This window comes from Gossypium hirsutum, chromosome A02 (assembly GCF_007990345.1).
Source record: "Gossypium hirsutum isolate 1008001.06 chromosome A02, Gossypium_hirsutum_v2.1, whole genome shotgun sequence".
Taxonomy (NCBI): domain Eukaryota; kingdom Viridiplantae; phylum Streptophyta; class Magnoliopsida; order Malvales; family Malvaceae; genus Gossypium; species Gossypium hirsutum.
In genome coordinates, this window is record NC_053425.1 from 8,763,513 (window position 1) to 8,779,356 (window position 15,844).

General features: G+C 32.9%; 2 protein-coding genes and 1 long non-coding RNA gene across 5 annotated transcripts; all 3 read left to right on the forward strand.

The window, feature by feature from the left end:
• Positions 1-1,625: 1,625 nt before the first annotated feature.
• Positions 1,626-5,247, forward strand: LOC107951595 (polygalacturonase At1g48100). Of its 3 annotated transcripts, none has more exons than XM_016886693.2 (7): positions 1,626-1,769; positions 2,879-3,321; positions 3,409-3,576; positions 3,663-3,707; positions 3,802-4,009; positions 4,120-4,201; positions 4,389-5,247. In XM_016886693.2, exons 2-7 carry the CDS (start codon positions 2,971-2,973, stop codon positions 4,909-4,911), a joined length of 1,377 nt encoding a protein of 458 aa, XP_016742182.1. In that variant the 5' UTR covers positions 1,626-1,769; positions 2,879-2,970; the 3' UTR covers positions 4,912-5,247. The 3 variants fall into 3 exon arrangements, with proteins under 3 accessions (XP_016742182.1, XP_016742180.1, XP_016742179.1); XM_016886690.2 differs by lacking the exon at positions 1,626-1,769 and adding an exon at positions 2,201-2,758; XM_016886691.2 differs by lacking the exon at positions 1,626-1,769 and having other exon boundaries at positions 2,199-3,321.
• Positions 5,248-9,000: 3,753 nt separating this feature from the next.
• LOC107952586 (17.5 kDa class I heat shock protein) lies at positions 9,001-9,759 on the forward strand. Its single transcript, XM_016887796.2, has one exon. The coding sequence runs from the start codon at positions 9,144-9,146 to the stop codon at positions 9,603-9,605; it is 462 nt and encodes a 153-aa protein (XP_016743285.1). The 5' UTR covers positions 9,001-9,143; the 3' UTR covers positions 9,606-9,759.
• Positions 9,760-12,646: 2,887 nt separating this feature from the next.
• On the forward strand, positions 12,647-15,135 carry LOC107951597 (uncharacterized). The gene is made up of 2 exons (XR_001698503.2): positions 12,647-13,052; positions 13,449-15,135. It is a non-coding gene; the product is annotated as an uncharacterized lncRNA (long non-coding RNA).
• The last annotated feature ends 709 nt before the right edge of the window (positions 15,136-15,844 follow it).

A 15,844-nucleotide genomic window follows, 5' to 3' on the forward strand; every position in this document is an offset into this window, starting at 1 on the left:
CTTTTTACTATTCTTTCAAATTTTATCCAACCAAGGCCATTTTTGTCCAACAAGTTATACAATGGTCTAATTACCATTTAAGGACCTCTCATTTAAAATTTCATAAAAATTAGACACCTCTAACATGTAGAACTCAACTTTTGCACTTTTTACAATTTAGTCCTTTTGACCAAATTGAGTGTCCAAACGTCGAAATTTTCAAACGAAATTTTCACAAAATCATTCCATGAAATCGTAGACCATAAAAATATAATAAAAATATAATAGAAATAAATTTTCTTACGTTAGATTTGTAGTCCCGAAATCACTGTTCCGATTAGGCCCTAATTCGGGATGTTACAGGCAGCTTGAGTAGTAAATTGACCAACATAACAAGCATTGTCTCGATTTGAGATTTAATTTTATATATTTTAATTATTAATATGATCTGGTTTTTATATTTTTAATTTCAAAAGAAGAATTTTAATAGTGATAATAATTGGACCTAAATTTTTAAATTAAAAAATAGAGGGTCTAAATTTCTAAAAATTAAAGTAGGATTAGATTATAATTTAGCCTTCAAATTTGTATTATATAATTTAACATGAAACATAAAAACTAACAACCACTCGCTATGATGACATTTAGCTATAACAATCAAATTTTTAGTAGAATTAATTTTTTATATTTTATTTAAACAATTTATAACAGTTTTTTACTTATAACAACATTTAAAGTTACAAAGTACATTCTCTAAAATTTGAAATAAAATTATGACTATTTTGTATAAACAAATTTATTCATTATAATTTATTAAATAAATAATGTATAATTACCAAATTTTAATACTTTTGAAAATATCATATTATTTGCTTAAGATAATCTTTATTCTCCTAATATAAGAATATAATTCGAAATCTAAAATTACTACAAAAATATAACATTCATGACCAAACTCCTCAAAATAATTCATAACATAGATCACATTTCATTTAAAAATAACATAATTTAGGACAAATCAAAAGAGAAGCAAATTTAGAGAGTCCAGCTAGGCTGCTTTCTTTGTCTGCCAGTTTGTCTTGTTTTAAGACCAAAGCCCTTGGAAAAGCAGAGACATTTAAGAATCTAAATTACTCATCAATTCTTCACCCGTGACACACAGGAATTACAACCCGTGAATCCTCAGGTGATACGTGCCACCTTTTTATTTCACCCTCTCACCACATTCATTTCAACCAGATATATCTGCATGTGAATTTTGTTCATGTTGAATTTTGGAACACTGATGATGCTACAGATTACCATTCTGCACCAGCCTAAAACCACCACCTTCGGTTTTTTTTCCGCCCATCATGGAGGCCCCACGAGCACCTAGCCATAAACTAAACTGGCCCGGCTGGCAATGGCTGGTCCCATCACAATGCACCAACCAGAGCAAGCAATGGTGCATACTATGGCAATCCTATGTGGCATAGCTCCTAGCCACAAACTCAACAAATTCAATGCTTTTTTTGTGCCAGTAGAGTGCACTATTTCGAATCCTCTCTCACCAACCCCCCCCCAACTTTTTGAGCCTTTAAACACCCACCCGTGAACCCATGCATGCATAAATTCCATGTCATGTATCAACTACTAACCTCTATAAAAAGCCTCTTCAACTTCACTCTTTAACTTAAACGCAACCTACATTGTCACTGATTCTTCTACGACATTTCTTCAACAAAATACCAATGCATGCATGTAGCTGCTCGTCAACACCATCTTTGGATTGATTCTTTTAATCGTGTCAGGTAATTTTATTTTATTTTTACACTTGAGGCATTGGGATATATGTTTCATTAGTATTGGTTTATTGGACGAGAGTTTCTTAAAGGGTAATTTTCGGCTTATGGACCATATATAGAATTGGATTCACCCGTGACTGGTTTAAATTTATTTCCGCTGTCGTCCACTTTGTAGTACATGTTTCCTACATCACTATGTATGGCCACGAGAGCTAAACAACAACAGAGAGTCACGAGACTTGTTGCTTTTACATAACCCCCCCAAAAAAAAAGAAACCCCATTTTTCATCAAGACATTTTTCTTTCTTTTTCTTTTCATCTCCACATCGACTAAACCAGCTAGCTTATCTAGAAAAGTTTCATGAAAGAGCAGTTTAGGCCATAAATGGTTTCACATGATCAAGATCATTGAAAATTCCTTATCAGCCTTTATGTATAAACAGAATTCTATAAGGAATACAGGGATTTAAATTGCGGGAACGGATTACAGAAAACATGAAGCTTAAATGGCAAATGGTTAGTAATACTGCAGTGTAATGTAATGGATGAAACTTTTTGCCCCTTTTGAAAGCTTGAAATATGAAGAAAAATGTCTTAAAAAGATCCATCTAGAAAATGTAGGCCGCGAAGACAGTTCACAAGCTTACAGTAACCTTGATCAAGGGTCCAGGATACAGTCCTTGGCAACATAAGCCGAAAAAAAACAGTGGGGAATTAAAATCCAACTATGAAGAATTGAAGAAACATAAGGATCTCTGTCAGGTCCACAGACCACGTGACATAGAAAAGCAAAACAAGGGGGAAAAAAATCAATATAAAGCCAACAACCTTCTGCCAAATTAGCCACAAAAAGGCTAACCTCCCAAATGCATTTCAAATATTTTATTCGCATTGATTATGATATAGCTATCAACCAGTATTTGACATGTGTCTTCATCTATCACTGAAGAACAGCTTTGATCTCTGGAATTGTTGTTAAAGAGTATAAATTAGAGGTTATGGTCAAGCCTTTCATCTGACCCTTTAACTCATTGTATTATGTATATTTGTTTTCTTGAAAATTGAAACTTCGGAATCAGATTTCTGGTTTTTACTTCCTATATACATTTTCTCAGATTGGTTTGGCTTCAGCTTATTGTCTGCTGCTAATGGAACTTGGTCGTGGATTATTATTCATTTGGATTTTGGCAATTCTTTCCTTTCATCAATGTTCAAGCAATCAAATGCAAGATATCATTACCACAAGAAGCATAAACCCAAAGGCTCCCATGGGAAGTCACCTGTTCATGTCCCTGCTCCTCCCAAAAACCCTGACCCTCCATCTATTCCTTCAGACCCTTATCCCAATGATCCTGGGGATACAACATGCAGCATCTTCGACGTCACTTCTTACGGTGCGGTAGGGGACGGTTGTTCAGATGACACTGCAGCATTCATGGAAGCATGGAAAGCTGCTTGTGCAGTAGAATCAGCCACTGTTTTGGTTCCTTCAGATAAAGTTTTCATGATCACTTCCACTATCTTCCCAGGGCCATGCAAACATGGACTTGTCCTTCAAGTGAGAATCTGATATCTAGTTCATCATCTTCCTTTGTTTTCCTTAATTCTCAGTGACGGACAGTTTTTGTGTCATTGAATGTGATAGGTTGATGGGGTCCTAATGCCACCAGATGGACCTAATTGCTGGCCAAAAGCAGATAGCCGTCAGCAATGGCTTGTGTTTTATAGACTTAATGATATGAAACTCACTGGGAATGGAATCATTGAAGGAAATGCACAGAAGTGGTGGGATCTCCCTTGTAAACCTCACAGGGTATCCATTTCCTAATCAACTCATCAATAATTACTTGTTTCAAGTTAAATCATGCACATCTAAATTCTAGTGATGTGACTATATAGGGTCCAAATGGTTCAACTCTGCCAGGACCATGTGACAGCCCTACTGTAAGTACATAACAGAAGTTTAAGTTCTTTAATTCATGATGTTCAAATCAGCTCACTTGTTCTATTTCTTGCTCTTGCACTTTTGTTGATTCAGATGATCAGGTTCTTTATGAGCTCCAATTTAGTAGTCAGTGGCATAAAGATACAAAACAGTCCTCAGTTTCATATGAAATTCGATGGGTGCGAAGGGGTTTTGATAGAAAAACTATTGATATCGACCCCTAAACTTAGCCCGAACACCGATGGAATCCACATTGGAAACACAAAATCTGTTGGCATATACAATTCAATGATAAGCAACGGTAAGGAAAATGGAACTTGTGTCTATCATACTCTATAGAACAGTTTATCCTACATTGTACTGTTTATGTATTATTCCTTGCAATGATCCAAGTCTCATGATTTTAAATAGGAGATGATTGCATTTCGATCGGTCCAGGATGCTCGGATGTGCACATTGAAGGTGTTACTTGTGGTCCAAGTCACGGGATCAGGTATACTAGCCCTTTTGTAAATCGATTTCGGCTTATACAATCTATTCTCTTATCTTTGGATTGGTACGCAGACAGTTAAAAAGCGGTCTCTCTATCATTTTTGGAACTAAATGAAGATATAAATGAAACTGGCTCTGTTCTTTTAAACTAATTAGAGTGACTTAACTGAGAGAGTTTATTTCTGCAGCATTGGGAGCCTTGGGGTGCATAATTCGCAGGCATGTGTTTCAAACATAACCGTTCGAAATGCGGTGATAAGAGAATCAGACAATGGGGTAAGGATCAAGACATGGCAAGGGGGCACAGGTTCTGTATCAGGCATATCATTTGAGAACATCCAGATGGAGAATGTTAGAAACTGCATAAACATAGACCAATACTACTGTTTGCAAAAGGCATGCCTAAACCAAACATCGGCTGTTTATGTAAGAGATGTGCAATATAGGAACATTAAAGGCAGCTATGACGTGAGAAATACTCCGATCCATTTCGCGTGCAGCGACACGGTGGCTTGCACGAACATAACAATGGCAGATGTCGAGCTTATGCCACACGAAGGTGAATTGATGGAGGAACCATTTTGTTGGAATGCTTATGGAATTGAAGAGACATTAAGTATACCCCCCATTGGTTGCTTACTGAAAGGGATGCCCCATGCCATAACAGAGAGTTCTCAGTATAGTTGCTCAAATGAGAATGGTAGATTTTAGTGTTTTATATATATATATTAATATTAATGATTGCATAGTATAATTTATATAGATAGAGGCCGAGGGGGAGAGATGACATAGCACAATCATCTGAATATATATTATATAATTGGTTTGTTTTTTGTGGTGTTGGTTTAGGCTTCTTTCATCCCTTTAAGGGGGTTATTTATCCCTTAGCGTGTGATGAGATGAGATGTGCTGGTTTGCATACCAAGTTGGGCCTAGAGTGTTTTATCCTTTAAATCCTTACATAGAAGTATTTATTCTTATTGAAATTAATTTCTGGCTTGCAAAAGGTATAAAAATTCTTAGCAAAAAAAAAATTTAAGGCACCTACTTGAGCAGTTATGGGTAGAACAAGAAAACTATTAGGTTTTTTTTTTTAACAAAAATCTTTAGTTAAGTGGTTTAATCTTTAATGAGACTGTTGTGGTTGATGGAGCACATATATTTAGAAAATAAAAAATCTAAAAAAAATTTTAAAATTACTAAAATATTAGGTCCAAATATAAATATAAATTTCAAATATTGTAACAAAAATATGCAAAAATATTAAAATGGAAAAATACAAATAATCATAAATAATTCTCAATAATTATAAAAATTATAAAAATATTAAAAAGTTATAAAGACACACTAAAAATGAATTTAAACAAATGGTTATTCATAAAAATGAATTTAAACAAATGGTTATTCATATTCATTCTAATGTAACTTTTAAATATTATAAAAAATATGTAAAAAATATTAAAATTTATTTAAAAAATCTAAAAAATATGTCGAATAAAACTTAGAATTTAATCCTAATCTTTTCTATTTTAGTATTTTCCTTAAAAGGTATCATCAACATGTACATGCAATCACACCAATTTTAAAAATAAATTATTATAAACTTAATAAGCATACATTATACTTTTTAATTATAAATAATAAATCTCAATTTTTATCTTCAATTATTTTATATTAGATAAATAGTTATCCAAGTTCTAGATTCATTATAGATATAAATATTTTAGTATTTTTTTATATTTTTGAAAAAATTTATTTTTAAAAATATAGGGATGTGGCGTACCACGTTAATAATTTATCCACAAATCAACTCTTTTAATCGCGTTGTCAACGGTCAAATTGATAAGTTTCCAAGGCCCCATTACTAATTTTTTTATTTTTTAGTAAAACCCTTTTATGTTCTATAGGCGAAAATGGAACTTTTGAGTATCCAACAATTTAATTCAACCTGGCCATATTCACAAGGACGCTGATGAATATTTTCCTAGAACGATTTCTTATTAATTATAAAGCCCATAATAATACAAAATATTCACGAATGTCCTCGAATGAAATTTGTTGTCGTTACAGGCTTCTAGATAAATGTTGTTGGAAACGTGATGGGCCGAAAATTTACTTTTTATTACACACTCAATATATTACAATACGAAGATTACAAATATTTTCTCAATGACTAGATAGTCTAACTGCTGCTAGATTTTAACTCACTCAAGGTTTGCTAACCTTCTCACTCTCACTCACGTTGCTTCTCTTATTTCTTTTTTCTTCTCTTTTTTTCTTCATTACAACACAAGTTCAAGCCTCTATTTATAGGCTGATAAAGTGACAACAAATGTGGCTATTAATCCACTTAATTTCTAGCCACAAAACATCTCAATAATGGAGCACTTTGTATGGCTAAAATTTCAGCACTTTGCATGGCACAAAATTGCTCCACGTCTCATGCTTCTAGATTATGCTTGGAGTGGGTTTGATTTCTAACACTCCCCCTCAAACCCAACTTTCATACCGAGTTTCTCCTTGAATTTGTTGAATGTCTCCACTTTCAACGGCTTTGTGAAAATATCTGCCAGTTGATCTTCTGTCCTGCAATGGACCAACTCCACGTTTTTGTTTTTCACTTGCTCTCGGATAAAATGATACTTCGTATCGATGTGCTTGCTTCGGCTGTGCGACACCGGAAAAACTTGTTTGTTGCTTCTTTGACGACCATGAAAAAACTGCGGAACTGATGTGGAATGCATATCCGGAAGTGCTTTTCCGATCATCCAAGTCTCCCCCATAATCGCTATCTGAGTAGCCAACTAATTTTGAATCTTGTGAGTGGGTATAGAATAAACCATGGTTCATCGTACCTTTGATATATCTCAAAATTCTTTTTGCGGCAATTAAGTGGTCTTGCTTCGGCTTCTCCATGAATCTGCTCACCAATCCTACTGCATATGTAATATCTGGTCGTGTGATTGTCAAATACCTTAAACTTCCAACGAGACTTTTAAACAACGTCGGATTTATCGACTCCCTTGTCGAATCAACACTTAGCTTCATCCCTGGATCAGCTGGCGTGACTACTGGCTTGCAATCCTTCATTTTGAACTTGTTCAAAATCTGCTCCGCATACTTCTTTTGAGAGACAAAAATTCCATCTTGCATTTGTTTCACCTCGACTCCAAGAAAGTATGACATCTCACCGATATCTGTCATTTCAAATTCTTTAGTCATAGCTTTCTTGAAATCATCAGACATACCTGGATTGTTTCCGGTGAAAATCATGTCATCCACATATAGGCATACGATCATGATATCTCCACATCCATTCTTCTTTGTGTACAGGGTGTGCTCGTGCGGGCTTTTGATGAATCCATTTCTTCGGAAGTACTCGTCGATCCTTGTGTTCCATGCTCTTAGGGCTTGCTTCAATCCATACAAAGCTTTCTTCAATCGGTAGACTTTGTCCTCCTTTCCTTGTATGCTATATCCAGGTGGTTGTTCTATGTAGACTTCCTCCTCCAAGTAGCCATTCAGGAATGCAGACTTGACGTCCATCTGATAGATTTTCCATTTGTATTGTGCTGCGACCGCTATGAGAAGCCTAATTGTGTCTATTCTTGCGACTGGAGCAAATATTTCATCATAGTCCACTCCTTGTCTTTGCTTGTAGCCTTTGGCGACTAGTCTTGCCTTGTATTTATTCTTCGAGCGACATCTTTGACAAATCTTTTGATTCTTCGATGGCAACGACTACGTACTCGAATTTGCGTGTGAGTGACCGTAGAATTTTCTCCATCACTCTTACCTCGTCAAGAGTTTCTCCATTTCGTTTCATTTCATTTACCACCGATTTTACACGATTGGCATAGTCATCGATATTCTCGGAGCTCTTCATTTTTAACATTTCAAATTCAGCTCTAAGTGACTGAAGGCGTACCTTTTTAGCTTTTTCTACACCTTGAAATGATTTTTGCAAAATCTCCCATGCATTCTTCGCGTTCTTCACATCTGATATTTTCTTGAAGGTTGATTCATCCATACCTTGAAAGATACTATTCAAGGCCTTTTGATCCTTCTTTCGTGCTTCTCGTAACGCCTTCTTAGAGTCATTTGATAAAGCTGCTTCTGTAGCGGCATCTCCGGGCTCGATGTATCCTTTTTCAACGATCTCCCAACAATCTTGCGAACCGAGCAAAGCCTTCATTCGAATGCTCCAATTTCCATAATTTGTCTTCGTCAATTGTGGAACTTGTAGCTGAATTACGTCGCCCATATCGACTTGTTAGATGAACACCAAAGGTACTCCGAACTGGACACGAACCGAACTCCGAACCAAGCTCCGAACCGTAGCTCTGATGCCACTTGTTGGAAACGTGATGGGCCGAAAATTTACTTTTTATTACACACTCAATATATTACAATACGAAGATTACAAATATTTTCTCAATGACTAGATAGTCTAGCTGCTGCTAGATTTTAACTCACTCAAGGTTTGCTAACCTTCTCACTCTCACTCACGTTGCTTCTCTTATTTCTTTTTTCTTCTCTTTTTTTTCTTCATTACAACACAAGTTCAAGCCTCTATTTATAGGCTGATAAAGTGACAACAAATGTGGCTATTAATCCACTTAATTTCTAGCCACAAAACATCTCAATAATGGAGCACTTTGTATGGCTAAAATTTCAGCACTTTGCATGGCACAAAATTGCTCCACGTCTCATGCTTCTAGATTATGCTTGGAGTGGGTTTGATTTCTAACAAATGTTCCAGAAAAATGATTTAAACCCAGGAATAGAAAAATCTTGTCCATGCTAGAATCCTCCACAACTCCAACTATTAATATCCATTTCAGGTCCCCTACATTCTCAGACAAGCAAAGCTTAGATCGACAGCTTTTAAGATAACTCCTTTCAAGGTTTCTTCATATATTGCTTTTATCTTGCTTCTGAAAATGTCTCTGATTCCAAGCTTCTTCGGCAACCGACGCAGCAACGTGTTCGACCCATTCTCACTTGATGTTTGGGACCCATTCAGGGACTTGGCTGTCTCTACGACACGGATGCCGGAAACCTCTGCCTTTTTCGACACCCGGATCGACTGGAAGGAAACCCCGGAAGCCCACGTGTTCAGGGCCGATGTGCCGGGGCTTAAGAAAGAAGAAGTGAAAGTGGAAGTGGAAGATGATCGGGTGTTGCAGATAAGTGGGGAGAGGAACGTGGAGAAGGAAGACAAGAATGATACGTGGCACCGGGTTGAACGGAGCAGCGGCAAGTTCATGAGGAGGTTCAGGTTGCCTGAGAATGCCAAGATGGATCAGGTTAAGGCTTCCATGGAGAATGGGGTGCTTACTGTCACTGTACCCAAGCTGGAAGTTAAAAAGCCTAATGTTAAGGCTGTTGAGATTTCTGGCTAAAAATTTGCAACTTTTGAACCAGTTTACTTGAAATTGTATGTTTGAAGCTTGAAATAAGTGACTTTTATGTATGAATGTGGGATTAAGTTGTGCAACTTGACCTGAAGTGAATAAAACCATCTTGTTAATTCATAAGTTATCCCTTTTCACTCTATTAATTATTAATTTTCTTATTTAACAAAATGTTTTTCATTCTTTAATAACCCAAAATTCTATTTTTTTAGAATCTAAAATTCTAATCTTAAATTGATGGTAAGGTTAAATTTTTTACTTAATTATTAACTTTTTAAATTAAATATTCTAATAATTCTCTCGGGAAACTGATATAATTTTTTATTAATGTAAAAATAAATTTAATTTAATTTGTAAATTTTATTAATTTATATCTTTTTAAAAAAATTAAAAAATCGAGTTAATTTCTCAATAAAAGTTTTGAAACTTTATAAAATTCAGAAAATATAAAAATAAAAAATAAGTCTAGAAATTACCGAGTTAGAAAGATGACAGTCAACTGCTAAATTTATAAATCTACGTGGATATTTGAAATTCAATATTTATATTTAAAAATTAATAATAATTTTTATTAAGTTTGTAATAATTTACTTTCTTAATTGTATAGTAATTTATTTGGCCTTTTAATTTTATAAAAAAATTATTTTATTTTTTGGTTTTTTTAGTTTTTAAATTTTTTATTCTAAAATGAATGAAAATAGTTAATTTTTTTTAACTTTTGCTGATGTTACATATGCATAAACTCTCATGTCAGTGACATTTTAACATTTAATTAATTTTTTAAATTTAAAAATTCAAAAAAGTTATAAAACTATTTTTAAAAATTAAACATCATTAAAATCTATAAAAAATATTTTTAAAATTTAAAAAATTAATTAAATGTTAACGTGTCATTTATATGGCAATCTATGTGTATGTTACGTAAGTAAAGTTAACAAACGTTAATTTTTCTATCTATTTTAAGATGATTTGATAAAAAAATACAAATTCAATAACTAAAAGAGGCGAGAAAATAAATAGAAGGTTAAAATATTTTTTATAAAGTTGGAGGGAAAAATCATTATACCAAAAAAACAACCAAAAAAAACAACCATAATTGGATTAGAATTTTTAAATAAGAAAATAGAAAATATCATAATTCAAGTTAAAAAATTTTTACATATTTTTAATATTTCGTAATAATTAATAATTTGTATAGTATTACCATTTTTAATAATTTTTAGATTTTTTAACAACTATTTATAATTATTTAACATTTTTAAGAAGGGATTATTTGATACACTGGTAGTATATTTTTTATTCCACAAACAGTTTTAAAAAATTTGACACGTGTCTTTTTTTTAAAATATTTTACTATACCCTTATAATACACTTGTCAACCCTAACCTTACTTGTAGAGTTTAAAAACTCTACTGATAAGATACCAAATAATTCTCCTTTTAATAAATATTTGAAATTTACATTTAGAATTTATCTAAATTCATTATAGATGTAAATGTTTTTGTTAATACCTTTTAGTCTTTTCCTTTTTGAATATATGTTGAAGTAATTATTCACAAATCATACCATGTGACAATTTGGTCAATCACATTAATATTATTAATAATAAAATTGGTTAATTAACGATTTTAAATAAAATTGGTTAATTAACGATATTTTTAACGGAATAACTTAATTAATTCTTTTTTTTGTTATAACAACTCAATTGAGTACATTATTTTAAGAACTCAATTGATTTTAAAAAAAAAATTAACTAAAAACTTCTGACTTTTTATTTAATTATGGTTTTGATTTTAATGCATTCAAGGAGGAAAATGATCACATGGGAAATTATTAATTATTATTAATTATTTATTTTTTGAAAAGTATTTTTAAAAAGTGCATGAATAAGTGCTCTAAGATTTAAGATTTAAGATTTAAGTGTTTAATATTATAGTTAAAAAGTACCTTCAAAAAATAAAATGTTCATTTTAAATATGATATAATAAACTAAAAAAAATTAAGCATTTAAATACTATTTAAATTCGTTATATTACAATATCTTAATAAAATATAAAAAATAATTTACTATAACTCATTGTTAATATTTCAATATATGAAATACAAATTTGAATACTTTGAAGTAAATAATATTAATTATTTATAAAGTTTAATTTGAATATATAAATTATATTTTAAATATTAAAATATAACCATTAAGAATTTAAATATATAATTTATATATTTGAAATAAATTTCAATAAAAATAATTTTACATCTAATATAAATATTACACAAGATACATTGAATTATAAATAAATGTTAAAAATGTCATTTGAATCTAAAAATTTTTTTTTTTTTCAAACGCAAAAGCTAAAAAAGAACTTTTTTTACCTTTTGATTCATAAGCACTTTTCAAATGTATTTTAACTCTAAAAGCTATTTGTTTAGCATTGTTTATGACTTTAAAAATACATTTAACGCTAAAAGTACTTTTAAAAAGTAATGTTAAATACACTTAACTAAACATGGTTAAATTTGATATGATAGGAGAATCATTTACACTACAAACCTTACATGGTTAATTGTAAATACAGGAGGCATGGCGTAACTATGAATGATTTGGAGATATGAGTTGAATCTTGGTTTGCAAAACTATTCTATATACTTTCAAAATAAGATAAAATTAAGGGGGAATTTTAGTTTTCATTACCATAGATTTAATTTGTACATATCTATTTTGTATAAATTTTTTAGTCAAATCGAATTAGATAAAATCTTTAAATAAGTTGTGAAACTATCTCAAAATAAATTATTTTTCATTCACTAGACTTAAATTCAAGGGTCATTGAATTATTTACCACTTGACCCAATAAAAACTGCTTTAATATTTATACTTTAATTTTGTATACTTTTTATCTCTATTTTTTTTTAAAATGAATATTTTTAAATTTTTATAAAATTATTAATTAATCAAAATAATTAATATCACTTGACCCAATAAAAATTGCTTTAATCTCTATGTTTTAATTTTGTATACTTTAAATTTAAATGTCTGTTATTTCCTAGCACGTCTCTGTCTGCGTTCCTTAGTAGGTCTCTGTTTGAATTTGTTTTTGTGTTTTTCCTCTCTTTGGGGCTGGTGTCGACAAAATCTTCTACTTTCAACGATTTACTGGCTTTTTCTTCTATTCAAAATTGGTTTCCTTTGGCTTTTGGTAAAAGTACTGGATCTCGGTAACATTGAGAAGGGTCTGGCAGATCTCTTATTAGATGATAAGGAGGACGAAGTTCTACAAGCACAAAGAGATCCGGAGTCAGTAGACCAGGATGTTGATTTTTGCTTGGTTAGTTACTTTTTGACAGCTAGTGTTATAAACTTCCCGGCCATGAGAGGCACGATAGCAAACCTTTGGCATCCAAAGAGGTCCAGATCTCAGATCTAGGGGAGAAGAGGTTTCTATTTAAAATTTTTTCATAAGATAGATTTAGAGAGAAGGGTTCTCCATGGACTTTTAATAATTATCTATTGTTACTTCATTGGCTAGTGGAAGGGGAAGATTCGCTAAGGGTGTCATTAATTTATGCAAACTTTTGGGTTCAAATTTATAGAGCGCCAACGAGATTTTATATAGAGAATCTAGCACATCAAATTGGGGAATTTTTTAGGGGTTTTTTGGAGTTCGACGGAACTAACTTGGGAAAGGGTTTATGCACTTAATTACGAGTAAGGGTTCAATTGGACGTTAGGAAACCCTTAAAAAAAAGGAAAAAGATCATGTTTTCAGCTGGGGTGACTTCTTATATTAAGTTTCAATACAAACACCTGACTCTTTTTTGTTTCTTTTACAGAGATAGATCACGATTTGGAAGACACTACAATTATAGGTGGAGATGGTAAAAAGCGGCCTAGAAGGGAGGGCGTCAATCTTGTTGAGGGAGGGGAGTTGGGCTCATTGATGGTCAAAAGTAGGAAAGAGACCGGAGATAATTTTTTTATATCGACGGCTGCCAAAGGGCAAGCCAACTGGTCACAATGAAAACTTTTTGCTAGAACGTCCGTGGTTTGGGGAGGCCAATGAGCGTTAAAAGACTTTGGCATATGCTGAAGATGTATAATCTGTAGATTGTTTTCCATATGGAGACAAAGCTAAATTCTACAATGATGAAGAATGTTCGTAGAAAATGTGGTTTTCTTAATGGGATTGATGTTGGAATTGATGGTTCAATAGGGGGTTTGAGTCTTGGGAATTTCACGATTACTTTGAGGAGTTTCTCAAAAAATCATATTGATACGGAAGTTGTGGAAGGGGAAGAGGGTAGTAAATGGAGGTTTACGGGTTTCTATTGCGGCCCTAACGTACGTAATAGAGAGGACACTTGAACTTTATTAAAGACTTTAGGCCAGTCCCAAAATCTCCTTTGGTTTGTGGGAGGTGATTTTAATAAAATTCTATATTCTTTTGAAAAAAAAGGGGGGCTACATAGGGAGGAAAGATAAATGGAAGCTTTTAGGGAGGCCCTGAATGAATGCAGATTGATTAATGTTAGGGAGAGAAGTAACCTTCCAGAAACTAATATTAGGGAGAGGTTTGACAAGGGGTAGGGAATGATAAATGGATGTGTATGTTTCCCAATGCAATGTTGCGTCATCTCTCACATTCTTTTTTTGATCACTGCCCGCTTCTTTTATAGACAGAGACTGATATGGACAATTGCCAGTTTAAGAGCTTTCAGTTTGAATCATGGTGGATACTAGAAGAGTCTTTTGAACAGAAGATTAAGGGCCTTTGAGGGGAAGGTGATGAACATGTCCTAACTAAGCTTGACAAGGTTCAAAGAGGTTTAAGACAGTGGGTGCAAATGATTAGAAACACGAAAGGGAGGGTTAAGAACGAATTATTTAGAAAACTGGAAATACAATTATAAGGCAATAGAGATTATGACAACCTTGCAGAGCTGATTGATACAAAAGTTCAATTGAATTTGGAGATTGACAAAGACAAGTTATTTTGGGAACAAAAGGCAAGGGCAAATTGGCTACGATTTGGTGACAAGAATACAACTTTCTTTTGTAACTTTACTTCCCAAACAATGAGAACGAATAGAATAAGTGGGTTATAAAAGAAGGATGGAGGGATTGAAAGGGGGGAGGAGGAATTGGAGACTATCGCTAGGCACTATTTTTAATCTTTTTTTGAGTCTAAAGGGATAGGGGATATGGATCATATTTTGTCGGGAGTCATTCCTTATATCTTTGATGACTCAAATGCTTTGTTAACAACGTCTTATAATGAACAAGAGGTTTTAGAGGCTTTGAATGGTATGAGACGTACGAAGGCTTCTAGGAATGATGGTTTCCTAGTAATTTTCTTTCAAAGATGTTGGCATATTATTGGTAAGGATATCACTTCTTATTGTTTGGAAATTTTAAATAAAGGTAAAACCTTAGCTCCTCTAAATCTTACAAACATTGTGCTTATTCCAAAAATTTCATGCACGATGAATTTAGCGAATTTTAAGCCTATAAGTTTATGCACGGTTCTTTATCAGATTGTAGCTAAAATGATAGGTAATCATTTCCAAAGGGTTTTGAAGGATTGCATTGATGAGGCCTAAAATGCTTTTGTGCCAGGACGATTAATTTCTAATAATATTTTATTGGCCTATGAAATTTTACATTCTTTTCGACAAAAAAGGGTAGGGAGGAAACGTTTTATGGCTCTTAAGCTTGACATGAGCAAGGCGTATGATAGAGTGGAATGGGAATTTTTGAGACAAATAATGGAGCGAATGGGTTTTGCAAGCAGTTGGATGGGAACAATTATAAGGTGTATCACTTTGGTCTCTTATTCTCAGGTATTGAATGGGAGGGTGGGGAAGAGGTTTGTGTTGAGTAGAGGACTTCTCCAAGGAGACCCATTAAGTTCTTTTTTTTCCTTATTTGTAGTGAAAGTTTATCTACTCTTATGAGGTTGGCTTTGGGAAACGGGTTGATCAAAGGAGCCAAAGCAAGTAGGATGGGTCCATAAATTACACATTTTATTTGTAGACGACTGTGTGCTTTTTGGAGAAGCTAATAATAGAGGGGCCAATAATTTAAAACGAATTCTAAAGGAGTATGAACTTTTTTCAGGTCAATGTATTAATTACGATAAATCAATCGTTTGTTTTAGTCCAAACGTGAATAAAGAAGATCAAAATTGAATATAAAAAATTTAGGGGGTTCAATAATCAAATGAGATTGA

Coding starts and splice junctions, on each gene's coding strand:
- LOC107952586 (XM_016887796.2), top strand. CDS start 9,144: ATGTCTCTGATTCCAAGCTTCTTCGGCAACCGACGCAGCAACGTGTTC.
- LOC107951595 (XM_016886693.2), top strand. CDS start 2,971: ATGTTCAAGCAATCAAATGCAAGATATCATTACCACAAGAAGCATAAA. Junction 3,708..3,801: donor GACCATGTGACAGCCCTACT/GTAAGTACATAA, acceptor TTGTTGATTCAG/ATGATCAGGTTCTTTATGAG. Junction 4,202..4,388: donor GGTCCAAGTCACGGGATCAG/GTATACTAGCCC, acceptor TTATTTCTGCAG/CATTGGGAGCCTTGGGGTGC.